Source organism: Atractosteus spatula, chromosome 18 (assembly GCF_055471065.1).
Source record: "Atractosteus spatula isolate fAtrSpa1 chromosome 18, fAtrSpa1.hap1, whole genome shotgun sequence".
Classification (NCBI taxonomy): Eukaryota; Metazoa; Chordata; class Actinopteri; order Semionotiformes; family Lepisosteidae; genus Atractosteus; species Atractosteus spatula.
In genome coordinates, this window is record NC_142723.1 from 16,810,627 (window position 1) to 16,828,139 (window position 17,513).

Below are 17,513 nucleotides of genomic sequence, written 5' to 3' on the forward strand. Positions count from 1 at the left end.
AAATACTGTTAGTTGGTTTGAGCATTCAAGACAGAGGGAGTAACAGTTCCCACTTCAAAATTAAAAATGTTTTTGAACATTGTGAATGAGGGTTTTCCGGTTGGTTCTGAGGGAAACTGCACATTCAGGATTAAATATAAAATTCCACAATATTATTACACACAGTTCAACAGAATACAAAGATTGTAACATCTGTTTTCAATTGAGTAACTGCTTTTCAGATACAGTACATACTCTATAATAAAATTCCAGAATGTTCTGCTAATATATACCATTAGGTTAGTAAAGGAATAACTTAAATGTAGGTTTTGTCCTCCAGTGTGAAAAGAAAACTGTTTATTAAAGTTTTTTCTTTCTATGTCCAGTAATAGCTATGTAGGGGAACAGCCTGAAGCTATTTAACATTATACCAGAAACCTCCAGCAATACAGGCCTGTGTACTGTGCTCAAGTCAAACAATTTTAAAACCTACAATCTTCATACACTGAGAGAGTCTCACCTACGAGGCAGAATCAACATGCGTACAGTATGTCCTTAAAGTAATTGTCACCAGACTCTTTTAGAAGAACGCCTTGTTTTTGCCAGAAATCAAAGGCAGAAACCCTTCTCATTCTTCCTCAATGGGGAAGGGTTTGTCTGGTTAGGGACTTGAATTTTTATCAAACAGCTGCTGTTGAGCAATAACATGAGAATCAGGCCTATGACTGTCCAGTTGTCCAATAAACCAAAGAGGCCAAGAAATTAGGCTAATTATTGACTTCCATATTTATGTAACATGAAAGATGATTTTTAAAAAAAGGAAGAAAGCATTACATAAGATGATGATGTGTTGTTAAGATGCTCTTAATGATTAATTTGGGGATACAGGCAGCCAGAGCCCAGCATAATGACTTTACCACGACTTTTTCTCCAGGCCTGCCAGTAAACTGAAGCCCAGCTTTGGAGGCTGTAATGGCTGACTTTTCAGATGAGCCTCGCTCCTCTTACAGAACGGGTCTGGAATGTACAGATGTTTCCTTTAGGGAATTACAGCCCAGCTATTCACACACTGCTCTTAATACACCACCCCGTTGAAGCGGAGAAAGGGAAAACCAACTTACAGGCCCGGCCACTGTTCATGGACTAAAAGCACAGCTTTCCAGTGTTTTAGCAGAATGTTGACCTAGAGCAGCAAAGGACAAAGTAATCTTTTCTGCCGCTACGCAAGGCCGTCATGTCATTTTTCTGTAGTAGGTTTTGTTTTGGTTTTTTTTACAGTTTTGTGCTGGTTTTTAAGGAAATGCAATTGCCTCCAAGAAGAATATTTGACTGTTCATTTAATTACGTCAGGTTCACAAGGTCGGCATTCATATGAGGACAAAGGCAGGTGAATGACAGAGGGGGAAAATGGTACTGATATAGAAAACAACAATAGCAGTAATTACTGACCGAATGTACAGACCGAAGCACCTTCCATGTGCTTTCTGAAAAGGGGATTTTTCTTGCTTTTGTTTTTTCCTAAAGTAGCTATTTATTGTACACTGTCAAATATGTTGAGTGGATGATGTTAGTCAATTTTGCTAATTTGCTTAGCAGTCCGCCTTATCCAGGGAGACTGATAATGTATACAAAGATCACATGAAACCTGCACCACATTTGAGGTCAAGGAATGTGATACTGTATCATCCAGTTATGGATTTTTTTTCCATTCATCCATTCTATTTTCTATCCACTTCATCCAATTCAGGGTCACGTGGGAGTCGGAGCCTATTCCAGCAAGCAACAGGCACAAGGCAGGGTGCACCCTGGCTGGAACTCTAGTCCATCGCAAGACAGACAGAGAGGCACAGACACACACACACTTACACCAGGGTTAGTTTTCCCAGAAACAAATGTTCCGACCAGTATGTCTTTGAACTGTAGGTAGAAACCAGAACATCTGGAGGAAACCCAAACGAACATGTGGAGAACATGCAAACTCCGAACAGACAAGCACCCTAGGTCTGGAATAAAACCCAGGGCAACTGCGCTGTGAGACAGCAGTGCTGTCACTGTCAACCCCTTTTTTTAAGTTTTAGCAAATAGAGGTTATTAATACCCTGCCTGCTTTTTATGTGACCTTCCTTCTTGTTGAATCTCTCGTTCTGTTGAAGGACGAGTTAAAACAAAAACAACCAAACACAAGCAAAGAGCACAAGAATCATGGAGGATTCTTATTATGTTATTTAATTTCATAATTGTTGTGTCTTACTTCTGTATGAATTTCTCTTGTTCCTGTTATTTCTCATGATATTGTGTATATGTGTACCATCTAAAAATATGTCCTTAACATTTTGGAGAACATGGTGACGGAAAACCTGAGGGGAAATAATGTTTTTTTAACAATATATATATAGCCTTCTGCTAGAAAAAGTCCTTTGAATTTCCTACAAAACAAATATTTGCAGTGGGAACAGGTATCACATGATAAAATGCCTTGCATATTTCTCTTAAACAGCTCAAGACCAGATATTTGTGGATGGGTTTTGCTGTCAGATGTTGGTAGAATTTTATTATTTGATTAAATGTGGTTGTCAGTTTCTCTTAGTTTTCAAGTTTAAATTAAAGTGTGCGATACCAGCATGTATCCCACTGTTCTAATAAAGGACCTACTGAAGACATATAGTATGTCCGTATTTTATATCTGGAAAGCAGATATTAACTTTTTCTGACATAAGCCTTCTCCAGCAATAAGATCAAAGGAGAACAAAATGAACACAGCTATTTCTAGATCTAGAATTATCAGACGTGTTTTAATTCATAAAGAGGTTTTCAGGAGGTTTTTAAGCAGCACGACAAATGTTAAATCAGTTATACTTGGGTGTTTGAAATAAATACAGACACCAGGTTTATAATGTGCCTGGAAACTGCTGCTGTTATACTGTAGAGTTATTAATACATCCTCAGAATAAATTCCTTCACCTCATCTAGAATAATGCATATATAATGTAATTTTCTGGTAAGCTCAATGCGATGTAAAAATTGTTGCCCTTAAAAATCTCAGGATGTTTTTATTTCTGATGATTGCCCTAAGAGGTGTGATATGACAAATGCAAATAAAAATAAAACAAGCACAGAGAGAATAGTCATTATCTTTTCAAGGAGAGATACTGTAAGATTATTTAGCTTTCATCAGCACATCAAATTTCAATTAATACGTCGGTCTTTCTAGTCCCATGATCACCTGTTAAAATGCTGTAGGATTCAGAGTTTAAGCAACAAAAGGCAGCACTTAGCATAAATATACCATTAGATAGCAAGTGAATGTACACATATTAGATGCCAGTCCCTGAGAAAAGTTATGGAACAGAATCTCTGTTTTCTGCAGTGATTATTAACTGAGTATTTTGATTGAGAAAAGTTTGAAGTGGCAACAATGTTACAATTTTTTTTATTCGTTTCTCTTCTTATTCTGCTAGCAGTTTATGCTGGAAACATCTGAAAGGTACACTGACTCATTTAGTCAATGACAGTGATTCAGCCTTTAAATAGCACTTTGAAAACGAATTAAGCACAGCCAAAACACTCTTAAGTAATTTCTATCCAACATTGTAATTTGTGGACAAATTATCTTTGAATGTCACTCTTCTGGATACGACCTGATATAATTATTCATACCCCTTTCTACAGAGTTCCAGAAAAAAACATGCTGCGGTTAAAAAAATAAATGTATTTCCATGGTACTCCATTTCTAAATACGGCTCAACAGTTTCATGTCAAGTAATGATGATCGTTTTAGTTCAGTCTTTAAAGAAAAAAAACTCTTTTTCAATCCAAAAGTCCGAAATGTTTAGAAAATTAGAAATTGGCAGTCACGTTTTAGAGCAAGATGTGCAAGAAACATTTTGGAAGCCTGGGTATCCTTTGTGGATTATCAATTAGTGGATTCTCTTTGTTTGATAAATAATGTTTTTTTGCTGAGCACCCCAACAAGAGCAGTTTAATGCTACAGCAATTATCAGACAAATATGCTGTCCATCATGGGAAGCTCAAGGCTAGAAATAATACAGTAGTTTGAACTGTTGATTCTTAATCCTAATTCTCGAAATGCTAGACTCGGAACAGATACTTAACACTACAACCCAAAACTGGCGTTTTGACACTTAAACTATATTGACATGAGAATATCTTCTATTCTTAAAAGAGCACATCTACTCTTCCGCTATAGGACAGCGAGTGCTGTGAGGAGAGAGAATTAAACAGGGAGGAATGGTGGCTGTCATCTGAGGCAAACAGAGCTGAACATGAATCACCTCCTTATCAATATCTGACAGAGCAGCTAAGTGTTTCAGCCACTTACAGGGTATACAAATGCTTTTCTCATTATACCTCTGGAAGCAGCCTATGCAGTGACAGCACATGAAAGACGGTCTTTTTATTTCTCGGCTGTTCTCACAGGTTCAGATGTTGGTAGGCTAAACCACTGATTTAGGGAATGGGAAAATGACATCATTATTGGCAGGAGTGCTGCATGTGTTCTGTATAGTATCAGACAGAGACCTGTGATGACGGGCATCGGGCTGCCCGCCTTTACGCCGACTTCAGGTTGATGTCATGGGCTGAACACATTTTGAGAGCCGAAGAGCTGCAGCATTTATCAGGGCAGTGGTTTACGTAGCACTGTAGCTGGAAACAGATGTCGAAAACGACCATAGGGAGTTTTCTTTCAAAAGATTAAGCAAATCGATAATCGGAGATAATGAACACTGAAATGTCCAAAACGATTCTAACTCGAGAGAGCAACAGTTTGAAGCAGGGGCAACCAAAAGACACAATTAAAGCCCATTCGTGCAGCTAACGTGAAATTAAGATAAGAACACTTGTATAAGCCATATACAATTTCTTTTCAATATACATATACAATTTGTCTTTTCGCATACCCCAGCGTGCTCTCCATGAGACATTCAGCCACACAGACAGGGAGAGAAGCTGGGGGTCAGAGCGCAGGGTCAGCCATTTTTACAGCACCCCTGGAGCAGCTGGGGTTAAGGGCCTTGCTCAGGGGCCCAAGATGAAATACAGAAAGTCTTGCTCGTCACTGAAGGGTCACAGCCTTCTGAATGTTATATTAACGGACGGTGATGAAAATATTTGATCATTTGGATACAGTTTACTTGTCATTGTTTGCATCTCGATGTTTTTTTTATAATTTAAATGTCCAATTTCAGCCTTCATTCAGTGCGCCAGTGTAGTGCCAACCGAAGGAAATGTCTCTCGTTGTCACTCAGGTTTTGTGATTGCCAAACTAACTATAGTCTTAACTGGACTACTTAAAGACTTTTTAAAGTCTTTTTTTAAAGATTTGTTTGTTATTATTTTTTTATTACAAAGTAATTGTTATTATTACGGGTAGGAAATACAAATATTTGAAAGTGAAAAATCATCTAATTTTTGTGTATAGTGAGGATTTGAATCTATAAAAAGAAAAAAAAATCTGTTAATGTCCTCTGCTAAAATGCAATCCAGTTTTTGTAGAGTCCCATAATTGTGTTTCCTAGCCTTATTTAGAATCTTCATTAATTTGTCAGGATTACAGATTTATATAGATATTCCTTTTTTACTTCTAGGGATCTTTCAAAAAACCAAATTTCCTCTGTAGATGCCAGTGTCTTTGATCATCTGACTTCCTTGAAAGAATTGTGAGTACCCTTTTAAATTCTTTTTTTTTAAATAATCATCTTTGTCAGAAAGCTCCCATGTGCAGTTTGTTGTGGAAGATACAGCATTTCTTTTAATCTTTTAATTGCGAATTGTAAGGAATAGACAGAGACTCATAATAAATGTTTACAAAACAGAGCATATCTTTCAAACTGAATAACTATCTTTACTCAATGTCATATTAAATATCATTGTAATGAAAAGACTGCGTGTTTACTTTGCTGTGAAACAAAACGTTACCTTGAAATTATCCAGTTTCCTTAGGCTGTACAATTTCAGTGTCTGCTTCTTCCTCTACAGATATCTTCAAGGTAACCGTTTAAGTATTCTTCCTCATGGGATTCTTGGATGTAGAACATTATCCATAATGTAAGTATTTACGGGATTAAACATTTAGAGCAAGCTATCATTTTCCACTTACATTTATCAGAAAAACTCTGAATTATTGATGATCTTTAAATATGCTTTTTATTTAACTTATATACCAGTGCTATGCCACTGGGCTTTATAACTGAGAAGAAAGATATGGTGTGACAGAAATTTGCTCCTTCCCTGCCTTTCCTGGCTTGAAGAAGTCTTTGCAGAATCTTAGCAGAGAACTTCATGTGTACGCTTATCATGTATGAGAAGGATCTACGAAGAAGTAACCACGGATAATCAGAAAGTATAATTTAAGACTTAATTTGTTAAACCTGTGCAATTCTCGGCTCCTTAATCACTTCATTTTAAACAAGTGAGTAACTTGTTTTCAAGTTTGAAATAGGGGTAAAGATGATATCTTGGAAGAAATCCTGAATGGTAATAACATTTATTCTATTGCCGCTCCAAAGAGATTGTGCAGTACAGGGTGTTACATTCCACGATCATCTTGCACTTCCAGTTGGGGGTTTAAAAGAGCACTATTTTAAAACTTGCAAGAGGCTTAGTTGTAGGGGTGGTGGCAGAGCTGTGAGGGTTGTTGAGGACAGTAATATGTTGTGCTCTGTATGTCTTTTAATGGCTGTGAATGAGACTGAAAGCCTGGACCCAATTTTCAACAACTGTGCACTCGCGCAGAATAGCAATGGACTATGCAATCATGCATCTGTGCTTTGTCGGAATTAGCTCATGAGCGATTATGATAAATGTGATTTAGAGTTAAGGACACAGCAACCCTGAAAAGCGCACCAAATAAGGAACTTGTTAAGGGAAAGAAAAATGTCAATTGCTGAGCTATTAAGTCTAATTAACCTTAGTATTGCTCAATGCTATAAGCTGTGCTTCCAAAGATTCCAGGCCCAGCCTCCCTCCTATGTCTGGCAGTTCTGATGCTTTCAGAGATTTCCGCCTGACTTTCCAAGCCAATAAAACAAAGGCTGATTAATTTGGCAGCCCTGCGGATGAGAAAAAGCTGATCAGATTAAAAGGAGGCACGGAAAAGGGCAATGTTGACTTTTAGTCTTCTGCTCTCCTGGATGGGCACTCTCATTGTCTGTTATTAGTAAATGTATTGTTTTTTCTTTTGCAGAGATTTAAGCAACAACCAGATTTCTACATTAGAAGAAAGAATATGTGATAATTTATTTAATTTAAGTGAAATGTAAGTATCTCTGCTATGATTGGTAAGCAGGGGAATACCTATGGGTTTCAGTTTAAAATGGAAACAGCATTGAATACATTGAAGCAAGCAAATAATAACATGGAAATATAATTACATCTAATTGCAGAAAAGCAAAATGTCAAAACTCCTTTGCCTTGGCCCCAGCTTCCGAGTTATTTGTACCTATCATGCTGCTTTTGAAAGGCTGTACCTAATGAAGTGTGATTTTGAATTACTGATAAATGCAGGTGTTCATCTCAGGAACTAGTAGGCACAACAACAAAAAAAACATGCTCAAAGGGCAAGTTAGGGGTTCTGCAATTATATCATGAGACTTGCCAACATTATTGCATCTGTTTGAGTAGCATATCCATGCTGTTTATCTAACCTACTTATTACAATAAGATTGATGTCTGTCTCCGTCTTTTCGAAAAGCCTTTTCTGTGCCCTGTGTGTCCATTCTCAGGACTACGACATGGGCAACACACCCTTGTGTCGTGCCCATTCTTACTTCATTTCAGAAGAGAGATGCCTTGGCATCTTGGAATTGTAGTAGGTTGTCCATGTTTATCCCTAAATCTCTTGGATGTATTGGGACAGTGCAGGATTGTAAGCTGCTCTTACATGGAGTTGAGTTTAACACAGTTGCTTAGTTACCAAAGACAGTATGACATTACAATAATATTTTTGTGCATTGATTTGATTTGCCACCCTACAAAATGCTTATTTTTCTAAAAAACTGAACTCATAACATATCAACGTGGTTTGGAATCGTCATGACGTCTGTAAGGCCTGTGGTCCCGTGACACTCTTATCTTTTGACACGCTACAGGCACCATACCGCCTGACAGGAGAATTAGTGCCAAACAGAGCAACAGCGTCACTTCAAGCCTGCAGGTGCCTGTCAAGTTGCAGGCTAATTTGAGTCCAACCTACCCATGGCATCACTCTGCTATGGTGCTCTACCATCTCTGGGGACCCAGTCATAGTTAGGTCATGCTGTGACCCAGGCTTGGTCTTCATTTTTCTGTAATCCGAATGGTAAACATGGTTACCTTCTATAAATACCCTAATAATCCATAATATATGCATACTTCTTCAGTAACAGCTAGTAATATTCAGCTAGTTATACAGTACACTGCTAACATTATGTGGCAATGTAAAATGTAAGATGTGTGCATTTTCTCCAGTTAAATCTATAGTAAAATAACGGTAAAACACATTCCCTGTGCATTTTCATTTGAGGAGGAGAATATAGTTTTACAGAAAGCAACAGCTTGTGTTCATTCTTTCGTTCTCAGATGTATTTTAGTAAGGTTGTTGAGGCGCTTATTGGCGTTGTTCTGTAGACATCCGACATTATAAATTATGTTTAGGAATTATGTGCTTAATTACATTTAAGAAAACATGCTAAAGCAGCATGGAGATGTGTACTATAGGTCAGCCTGTCAGCTGAGACATAAGTAGTGTTTTTCAAGTGACTTGAGCGCAGGGGTGAGAATGAAAATCAGAAACCTTTGGGTCCTTTGGGGCCATACTAGGATGCCCCTGGTCTACAGGCTAAATCTTTGGTTCTCTCATGACACGGTCTTCTCGGACGTGCACATTATTTCTTATTATGCAAAGAAATCCCCTTAGCTAAATCTTTGCTAAATCTGTAAATCTTTGCAAAACCATTGTAATCGGAGACAAAAAAAAATATTATTCCGAGTCAAGGTCTAAGATGAAATGAACAATACATTCCACTTTTATTAAAGCTTTGCACTCCTGTTGCAAAACTCCTGTTGTATAAGTGCTACAAATAATATTTTGATCCGTTCCTGCAAAGCATTCAGTGAAGGATTTCAAATCAAAATAAAACAAAAATGAAGAAAAGCTGCATCTGAGTCAAATTGTGCAGCTGAGATGGATTACAAATGTCCTTTTATGTATGAGGGTATAGGATCCCATTTTAGTGCACAGTTTTGTCCTCGACAATGGTCCCCCTGCTCATACGTTAATAGGTGCTCCAATGTGTGATCTGTAGTTTGTTTTGCAAGTGTGCATTGCACAGTGTTGAAGTGGCAGTGTTCAGTGTGTGCGCCGGTCAGCCCTTCCCAGCCATCTATCATATGGGTTAGATCATCACTCTTTGGCGGCAACCCACAGCTCGTAGCACTGGGAAAAATCCCTAAAGTCTCTTGCATAATCTGCTTCCCACTCTGAGAATACAAAACTTCACAGCCTCTTCAATTCTGGACTTTTTATGAATGAGGCATTTCCTTAACAGGTTGCATTATGTCATCTGCTAAGAGAGTCTATTGCACGCAAAGAAACACCCTTCACACACATCAAGAGCACATGTGGACTGAAAGGAGGTCATGCATTTTCTCGTTTTGGTTGTTTGGCATGATCCTCTGTAGTTGTTTCTGCTTTGATTTTTAAAGACTTTGATTAGCTAGATAGTTGCTTGGTTCCATCTTTCCCTGTTAAAACTCTGCATATGAACACTGCACTTTCTTTCACCTACATGCTTGGCCAATTTTAACAGCACATAAGAACACAAGAAAGGTTACACACGACACACGGCCATTTGGCTGATGTAGCGCGTTTGGTTGGAAGTAGTTTCTTGAACCAAGAGCGTCATCCAACCATTTCTTGCAAGACGTTTCTAGAAATGTTTCTTTAAAGGGGTGTCAACTTTGACAATGTGGTAGGATAGCTAAATCTCGACTCTCATTGTGCCAAGTTTAATTTTTCTCCTGATTAGGCCAAATGAGCAGTAAGTATGAACTACATGTAATTAGGGAGACTATTTATAGAAGGTAATGTTTGAAAAAGTTCCCGATGTTCTCAGTTTTATATTATTACCTCATAGTTTCAAGCTTGTGCCTGCTGGTTTGTTTTTCACTGTTGATGTTGAAGACGTCCATTTGCTTTTTAAATATTTGAATCAAGTCCATTTATAACCTTTTCTGTTCAAGGCTAAAAATGTTTGGTTATTTAAGCCTGTCCTTGTATGAAATTCATTTAGGCCTAGAAATGTACCTGGCTGTTGTTCTTTGGAGTGATATCAGAACAGTGCCATATGTTTTATATCCTGGTGATCACAATACAGTATGTACCTAATATTCTGAATAAGGTCTTACTAATGTATTGGACAATTTTAACGTTGCATCCTCTCCTAACATATCTTTGCCTTTTTATTGCTACCCCCACCTTGTATAGAGGAGGAAAATAAGGTGTGAATATAAACAACCAATTTAATTCCTCAAACTCAGTGTTTTTCATACTTATATCACTTTTACTTGTCCAGATTTGCCAGGTGTTTGCCCAGTCTTGAACGTATTGATTTCTGAGTTTTTCCTGCTGCTTCTTTAGTGTTTTCGACCCTCAATTTTGGTATTGTCTGTGAACATCACTAGTTTACTACATCAGAATCAAAAGCATAGTTAGAAATTAGGAACAGCAGTGACAGCAATAACAATAACAACAGCAATAACAGATTTTAGAATATATACTGTACATTCAGATGTTGGTGAACATCAGTGTTGAAAGCCATTTTAAGCACTAAAGAAATAAATCATATACTCTAATAACACATTGACTCAATGAAAATGTGAACATTCCCAGAGGATTGTTTAAATTTGAATCATTCAACAAAGCCAGTGGGATATTTATTGGAAGTGTTTGTTGTTGCCTTTGAAGTACAGGTGAAGTCTTCAATGCTCAAGGTGTTGGGTGGTATCCTGGACAGCAATGCGTCGTGGCATTTTTTTTTCAAATCTGAAAAAGTGAGACTTTGTCATTGTTTTCAGCAGTGAAAGTTGTTTCACCAAATGAGGGAAAAGTTGTGATCGTCTTATTTCCCTTTTTCCTTTCCAGAAACTTGAGTTTCAATCCATTTGTCTGTGATTGCAAACTTTTCCGATTAGTAAGTTGGATAGCGGAGAAGGGAGTGGTTGTCCACCAACCTGAATCCATGCAATGTGCCAAACCGCCAGAGGTGAAGAACCTGCCTCTTTTAAACGTTAGCCTTTCAAGTGTTATATGCGGTGAGTAGTCCCAGCTTTGCTTTTCCGACAGGTGATCTCAAAGCACAGAGTATGACCAGGATCGTTTTTATTATTGAATGTCCTGGTGAGAGGACAGAATAATTATCGGATTTCAAAAGATGCAAGCCTCAATAATGGGATTTCAGAAGGAATCTGTACTGCTTTACACCTGCTTAGTTTAGTTAAGGGATGAACTCCACATCCAGTAGCCCAAGAGGTGGATGTTGGTGGTATGAATGATGATGAGAAACAGTGGTCTAGAGGCCCATATATATATATATCATCGTCTTCCTGAACTCCATTAATGTATTTGTATTTCACATCTGCATTTTGATTTTTTTCCTTTTCTCCTCTGCAGCACCTTTGCAAAGGCTCTTATATTACATGAAAAACATCTTCATACCACCTTGAATGTTTCCCAGTTTGATTTTTTTATTTTTCCCTTTGAAAACCAAAGATTTTGTAAATGAAAGCTTGAAAGCGGTATTTTATATGTAAAGTCTTTAACCTAACCAAGAATACTTTAGAAAATGAAATTAAATTATTATAGAAAATTCTAAATTATTTCCAGGTATTCCAAACACTGTTTGTTAATCCTATCTGCTTAGTACCCTTGTACCACCATCACAGGGAAAACTTCCCCCTGAAATTCACATGTCAAAACCATCTGTCCTTTGTCACGCAGAAAATCAGTTAGTACTAGTGTAGCTCTCAGTCAGTCCGGTCTCCTCAAAGGTGTCAGTCCATGTCACAGCAGTTACAGGTAAGCTGTGAGCTGAGGATGTCCTGGCTAACTTACACCCACCCAACACAGCCTCAGCCTGCTGTCTTACTGTACATCTCTTTGAGAATGACAGTCACAGGTGATCTGACATGAATCAACATTGTCTGGACAACAGGGCTCAAGATACATGCATTTACCAGTCCAGCCACTTGAGTGTCTGTTGTTACTGTGTTTCCATCACAGGTGCAATACCTTTGGGTATTGCCGTTTTAAACATCCCATGAGTTTCAGATGGTCTTTTAAGAAGCCCCCCTTTCTGCTCTCTCCAGGGTTAAACTACGCAGCCTGCTTGTTCGATACGAACACCGAAAGGAAGGAGCTCGTCATCTTTTCATCGTCGACTTCAGGGAACTTCACGCGGGACTCCTGCAATGCTCACTGCTTCAAAACGGGGCAGCTGTATGGGGGCCTGGGCTCCAAAAACGAGTGCCTGTGCAGCACAAACTCTGAGCCCAACTTCATCAGTGAATCCCAGTGCTCCGCGGCCTGCGCGGACAACCAGGTGATGAAGAACTGCGGCTGGACGCTGGCCAAAGAGGTCTTCCTGGTGGACTTTGCTGCCTCTTTCCGCCAGCTGCAAGCTTTCAGCGTCCACAAGGAAGCCACACTTTCCGTCAGTATTTCGGTCTCTGTCAGCACTTTATCATGGGACTTTGGAGATCTAACGCCTTTGCTCAATACCACCACAACTTGGGCCTCTCACAAGTATGCTCTGCCTGGGAGGTACAGGGTGAAGGTCACACTCTGGTCGGGAAACAAGGACAAAACCATCCACACGGACATTGACGTCATCATTCCGGCCCGCCTGGAGGTGAAGTGTCCTACCGTAGTTACCACCAACGACAGCATTGACGTCTGGGTTTGGAACCTGGGTGGCACAGACCTTGCTGTGGACTGGAGAATTACTGGCAATGGCAACGAAACTCTCAGAGGTAAGTCTCATTACAAAATCGAGTAGGTGAGTTTCATTACAATTGTTGAGAGACTTCCCAATGAGAGGAAATTGAGGAATACATTTAAGAGTTGCTTACAGTAGGCCTGTAGGGCTGCTGGTCACTTTGAGACAAAATAATAATTTATCCATTTGTGTTATCACTTTGTTGGTTGGCAAAACTGAATACAAAAAGTGACTTTTTGAATTACATATTGGCAGGTAGTGCCACACAGCTTTCTGGGAAATGTAGTACAGACCAGAACTGCCTGAATCTGTGTCCCATTACATAGGTCTTTTAATTCTATTATTATTCCTTTTAATTAAAGAAATATATAAATAATTTTTATTGTCCCTTTTTTATAAACTTCTGCAAAGCTTGTGTTCCCCACAATTCCACAACAAGCATATATAGTACCTTAGGTTTAAAAAGTAGTATGTAGCATTTATTAAATGCTACATACTATTAAATGCTACCTTTACAATCTGCAAAACTGTTACTTGCTCTGGGCTGCTGTGCTGTGCTGTGACTGTGCACCGTTTGTGAGTGTTCTACCAGTCTGTGTACACTGAGGTCAACCCACAGGGAATCTTAAGCATTGCGTTGGCTTAATATTATCATAATATATTCCATTCTGTCATTTTGTGGGTAATGTAGAAGGAGCTGACTACTCCTGTTTGACTTCATGCACCAAATAGAGTTTAATTTTCCATTGTTTTATTTATGGTGTTTGTTTTGCAGAAGAAATTACCTTTAAGCTGTGATCATTTTCCTGGAATAGAGTGTTCTTTTTTTTTTCTTCCCTAACAATACATTTCTTCAGGCTGATAGATGGCTGCTGTATTTTACTCCCCTCCACTACGACAAAAAAATTAAGCTCTTTAAATTGCTTAATAGATTGGTTTTGCATGCACAATGATGAAAAATGAAACATTGAAAAAGTTGGCAAATCAGGGATAGAAGTTAGGTTAAAAAACAATCATCTCTCTTTTCTCCCTGTTTGTGTTTGTGTTTTGCATATTTACAGTATAATGGCTTGCAATGATTTGTCCTAATATAGAGCAACTAGAAATGGTGTTCAGTGGCGTGCAGTGAGCACTGACATCACATGTGCTCAGGGACCTGGCACACATCAGCCCTTGAGCACTTTTAAACTGGCAGATATCTCTTAGAAAAGGCAATATTTGATAATGATGTGCTAATTGCGAAATTAGATTGATCTGTTTTTGCCTGCTTAATTGTCGCATTTCTTTTCATTTACATGTCTGCGAGCCCATTGATTCGCGCATGAACATTCCATAAATCATGTATGCATTTAACAACAGATTAATTTCATAAGACAAAATTCTATTTAATTACATTGAATTAAATCGGGATAGGAGTGCAATTACAAACTGTCAGCTCCCAAAAGAAAAAAGGTGACAGCTATTCTATTAATTAGAAAGATGCACTTGTTTTAAATCCCCTGCATAATGTATTGTGCCAGATATAGGCATGTGAAGAAAAGTATATGGTGGCCCAGATGACACCTATGTGGTTTTGATGGATGAGGTGGTAATAATTATGCCCTTATCTGATCTTCACTAGGTGGCTAAAGTTAATATGTATATGGGAATTTGAATTGGGCAATGATTGATCCATTGCAGCTGTGAATTAGGATGAAGGATTAGTTAGAGCAGATCTGCTTCTTCAAGGCAGACTAGTCATTGGCTTGACAAGCAACAGACGTAGTTCTATTATATGTGGAGAAGAAATAGTAGTGTCTTTTGTGTCCGGTCAAAGAAAGTCATGGAATTTGGTGTTAATGAGGGAAGAAAGAAAAATTGGTTTTGAGAAGTCTTTTGTTTTATAGTTTTGTTTTTAACCATCTTTAGAACTTCCAAGCCACATTCTTCAAACTGATAGCCTGAACCTCTTTCAGGAAACTGCTGGATGAGATCTTCAAATTATTTTGTTTCTAGCAATAATCTGTATGGGTCCAACGGCCTCCTTTCTCATTCATAACCTTTCTTATGTTCTTCTGAGCAATTTGCTTGATGCATATCATCTCGCATACCAGGCAAATTGTAAATTTGCAGGGAAGGTTCCGATTTTCAGAAGATGCATATGGCAGGCACCAGGCCACAGTGCAAGAAAGAGGGCCTTGAGGGAGAGACTTTCACAGAAGGAAGGAAACACGGGCCCTGTACGGAGCCGAAACCCAGGCCCAATGTCAGGCTCTGTGACAAGCTCATACTGTATCTTGTCTCTCTTTCTTATTTATTAGGATCTCACCGAGCTACTGCAATTGTTGTTATTTGGTGCTAGATGATGTTGGCAAGGTTAGTTGGTGTCTCTAAATTGTCAAAGTGTGCTTATGTTTCTGTAAATTCCCTGTGATGGATTGGCATCCCTTTCCAGTGATCTTGTGATGGGATGGGTGGTTTTCTGACAGCGGTTAGACTGTTTTTGCCATAAAGACATGCGGTGACAGCTAAGAAACAAACCCCTATAACTGGCTCCTGCTTACCTCTACAATGTTTCTTATTGCCTTCCAGCGGCCCCGTACTGTCCGCCCGAAGGCCTCGTCTGCTCGGAGAACGGCCACTGCTACCATGTGCTCAGAGGCGAGTCTCCCTGGCTGGAGGCCCGACAGCAGTGCCTTTCGCACAGAAGTGGTGACCTGGCCGTAGTGAACACTCCCCACATCCGCAACTTCCTGACCAGCCATATACGAAAGTAAGGAACGTGATCGACGGATAACTCGCCCTGTGACGGAGTCGAGACCTTCAGGACCATGACCCACTTCCCACAATCCCACCGGGTGCAGCGGAGTCTGAATTGTGGAGTCAGAGACAGGGTTAAACTCTTAGCATGTTTTGTTTGCCTGCCTTGTTGAAATAGGGAAGTTTCTAGAGATGAACAGTGTTTATAGAACGAAAGGGAACATGTTTTAGATATGCATTGCTGTAAAGCCACCCTTAAAAGTCTGAAAAAGCACGTTGAAAGGGTTATTTGGGTATTCTGGTTCATTCTCTTTGAGTGAGTATAATGACATTGGTAATGCTGATGATTCTTTGCACTTGTATAGAAGTTTCCTCTCCTTTTACACGTGCATCAGAAGATCCACCTCATCCAACTAGTATAATACAGCACCCACCTGGGTGATGCACAGCGGTCAATTTGTGCCACCCGCCCACTTCACAGTGGAGTAGAGTTAGAAGTGAAAAAGAACCTCACAAATTGACTTAACGGGTAAATTCAGGTTTAGATTCATCAGGTGGAATTTAGCCAGGACACTGAAGCAAGAGTAAAAAGTTCATCAGTAAAGAGATTTGCTTTGTGAAATGAGGATGCTGCTGAATGGAAAACATACCAAGCTGAAAGATTGTCAGTAGGAGATGTTTTGTGTTTGACATGTGATGTGACACATGAATGCACTGGGGATTTTGGTAGTAAATGTAGCCACATTCTAAGTGTCCTGACTAGTCAACTATTGAACTAGTGAACTAGAAGTGGGAGAAAGTGTGTCAACACCTTCCAATCCCTTGCTCTCTAGGGTATAAGTATGAGACAGCTGACTTTTTGTTGTAGTCTAGAGCCCTGCCAGCTTCTCTTCACCACAGAGTTTAAAAGTAAATCAATGGATACGTTTTCCTGATGGTTGGAGTCGTCTGTAATAACTTTCCAGCAACCAACAGTATCTGTGACAAGCTGGGTAAAAGCTTTACATCTTCAGTGGGCCGTAGTCCATGCACATACTCATAGTCCATGCACATACTCAATGGGACAAGCACATTGTATCTCCACAATCGCTCATTCACCCTTGTGGTCAGGGTGGCTGGGTGGAGTATGATATCAATGTGTTGAGCACTGTTTTTCTCATGCCCTTTTGTTTTTTCACCTTGTTATCACAGTGCATCTGGTGTGAGGATAACAGATACTGTAAACAAAATGCAAAAGCAGGTCCAAGCTCTTAATATATAAACAAGGGATTTTCTTTTCCAAGAAAGGTTTCCCCTTGGAATTTGTTAATGTATAAAAGGAGCAAACAGACCAAGCATTTTCCTGTAAATACAGATTTTCTGAAGTACTGTTATTTTGAGTTTGAGACTCTCTATCACAGAAGAGTGTTACAAAAAGTTAAAAGAATAAGACTTTAAAAATTCTTAATGCTGCTGACCTATGAAAGAGGTATTTTTTTTTCCAAAAATATGTGTTGTTATATCTAAGAAAAAAAGTAAAATGAAATTGCCACAAAATGCCGTTCTTACAGGCTCCTTTTATTTCCATTCTGAGCCAATCAGTACCAATTTAGCTTGAATGGCTGATTGTAACTGTATGGAAGCCTACCTCCTCCACAGTGGAAAGGAAATGGCTGTCTGTTTTTCTGGGCAGCGCAAACGTGGAAAAGGCGCTTCTCTTCTCAAAAGGCTGGTTTTTAAAGAGTTTGAAGTAGTCGAAGGTAGAGAAAACCTTCTTATTAAAACAACATCTGTTTCTATATTTGTGGTTTTGCGCTTTGGAAC

At 39.0% G+C, this 17,513-nt stretch overlaps 1 protein-coding gene across 1 annotated transcript in view; it reads left to right on the forward strand.

Moving 5' to 3' along the window:
* pkd1a (polycystic kidney disease 1a) overlaps positions 1-17,513 on the forward strand; it is a 108,227-nt gene that overhangs the window by 26,649 nt on the left and 64,065 nt on the right. Inside the window, exons 2-7 of the mRNA XM_088936886.1 lie at positions 5,586-5,657; positions 5,977-6,045; positions 7,184-7,255; positions 11,120-11,289; positions 12,343-13,005; positions 15,543-15,723. Of these exons, the coding sequence (XP_088793012.1) occupies positions 5,586-5,657; positions 5,977-6,045; positions 7,184-7,255; positions 11,120-11,289; positions 12,343-13,005; positions 15,543-15,723 (1,227 nt within the window). The remainder of the gene's footprint in view (positions 1-5,585; positions 5,658-5,976; positions 6,046-7,183; positions 7,256-11,119; positions 11,290-12,342; positions 13,006-15,542; positions 15,724-17,513) is intronic.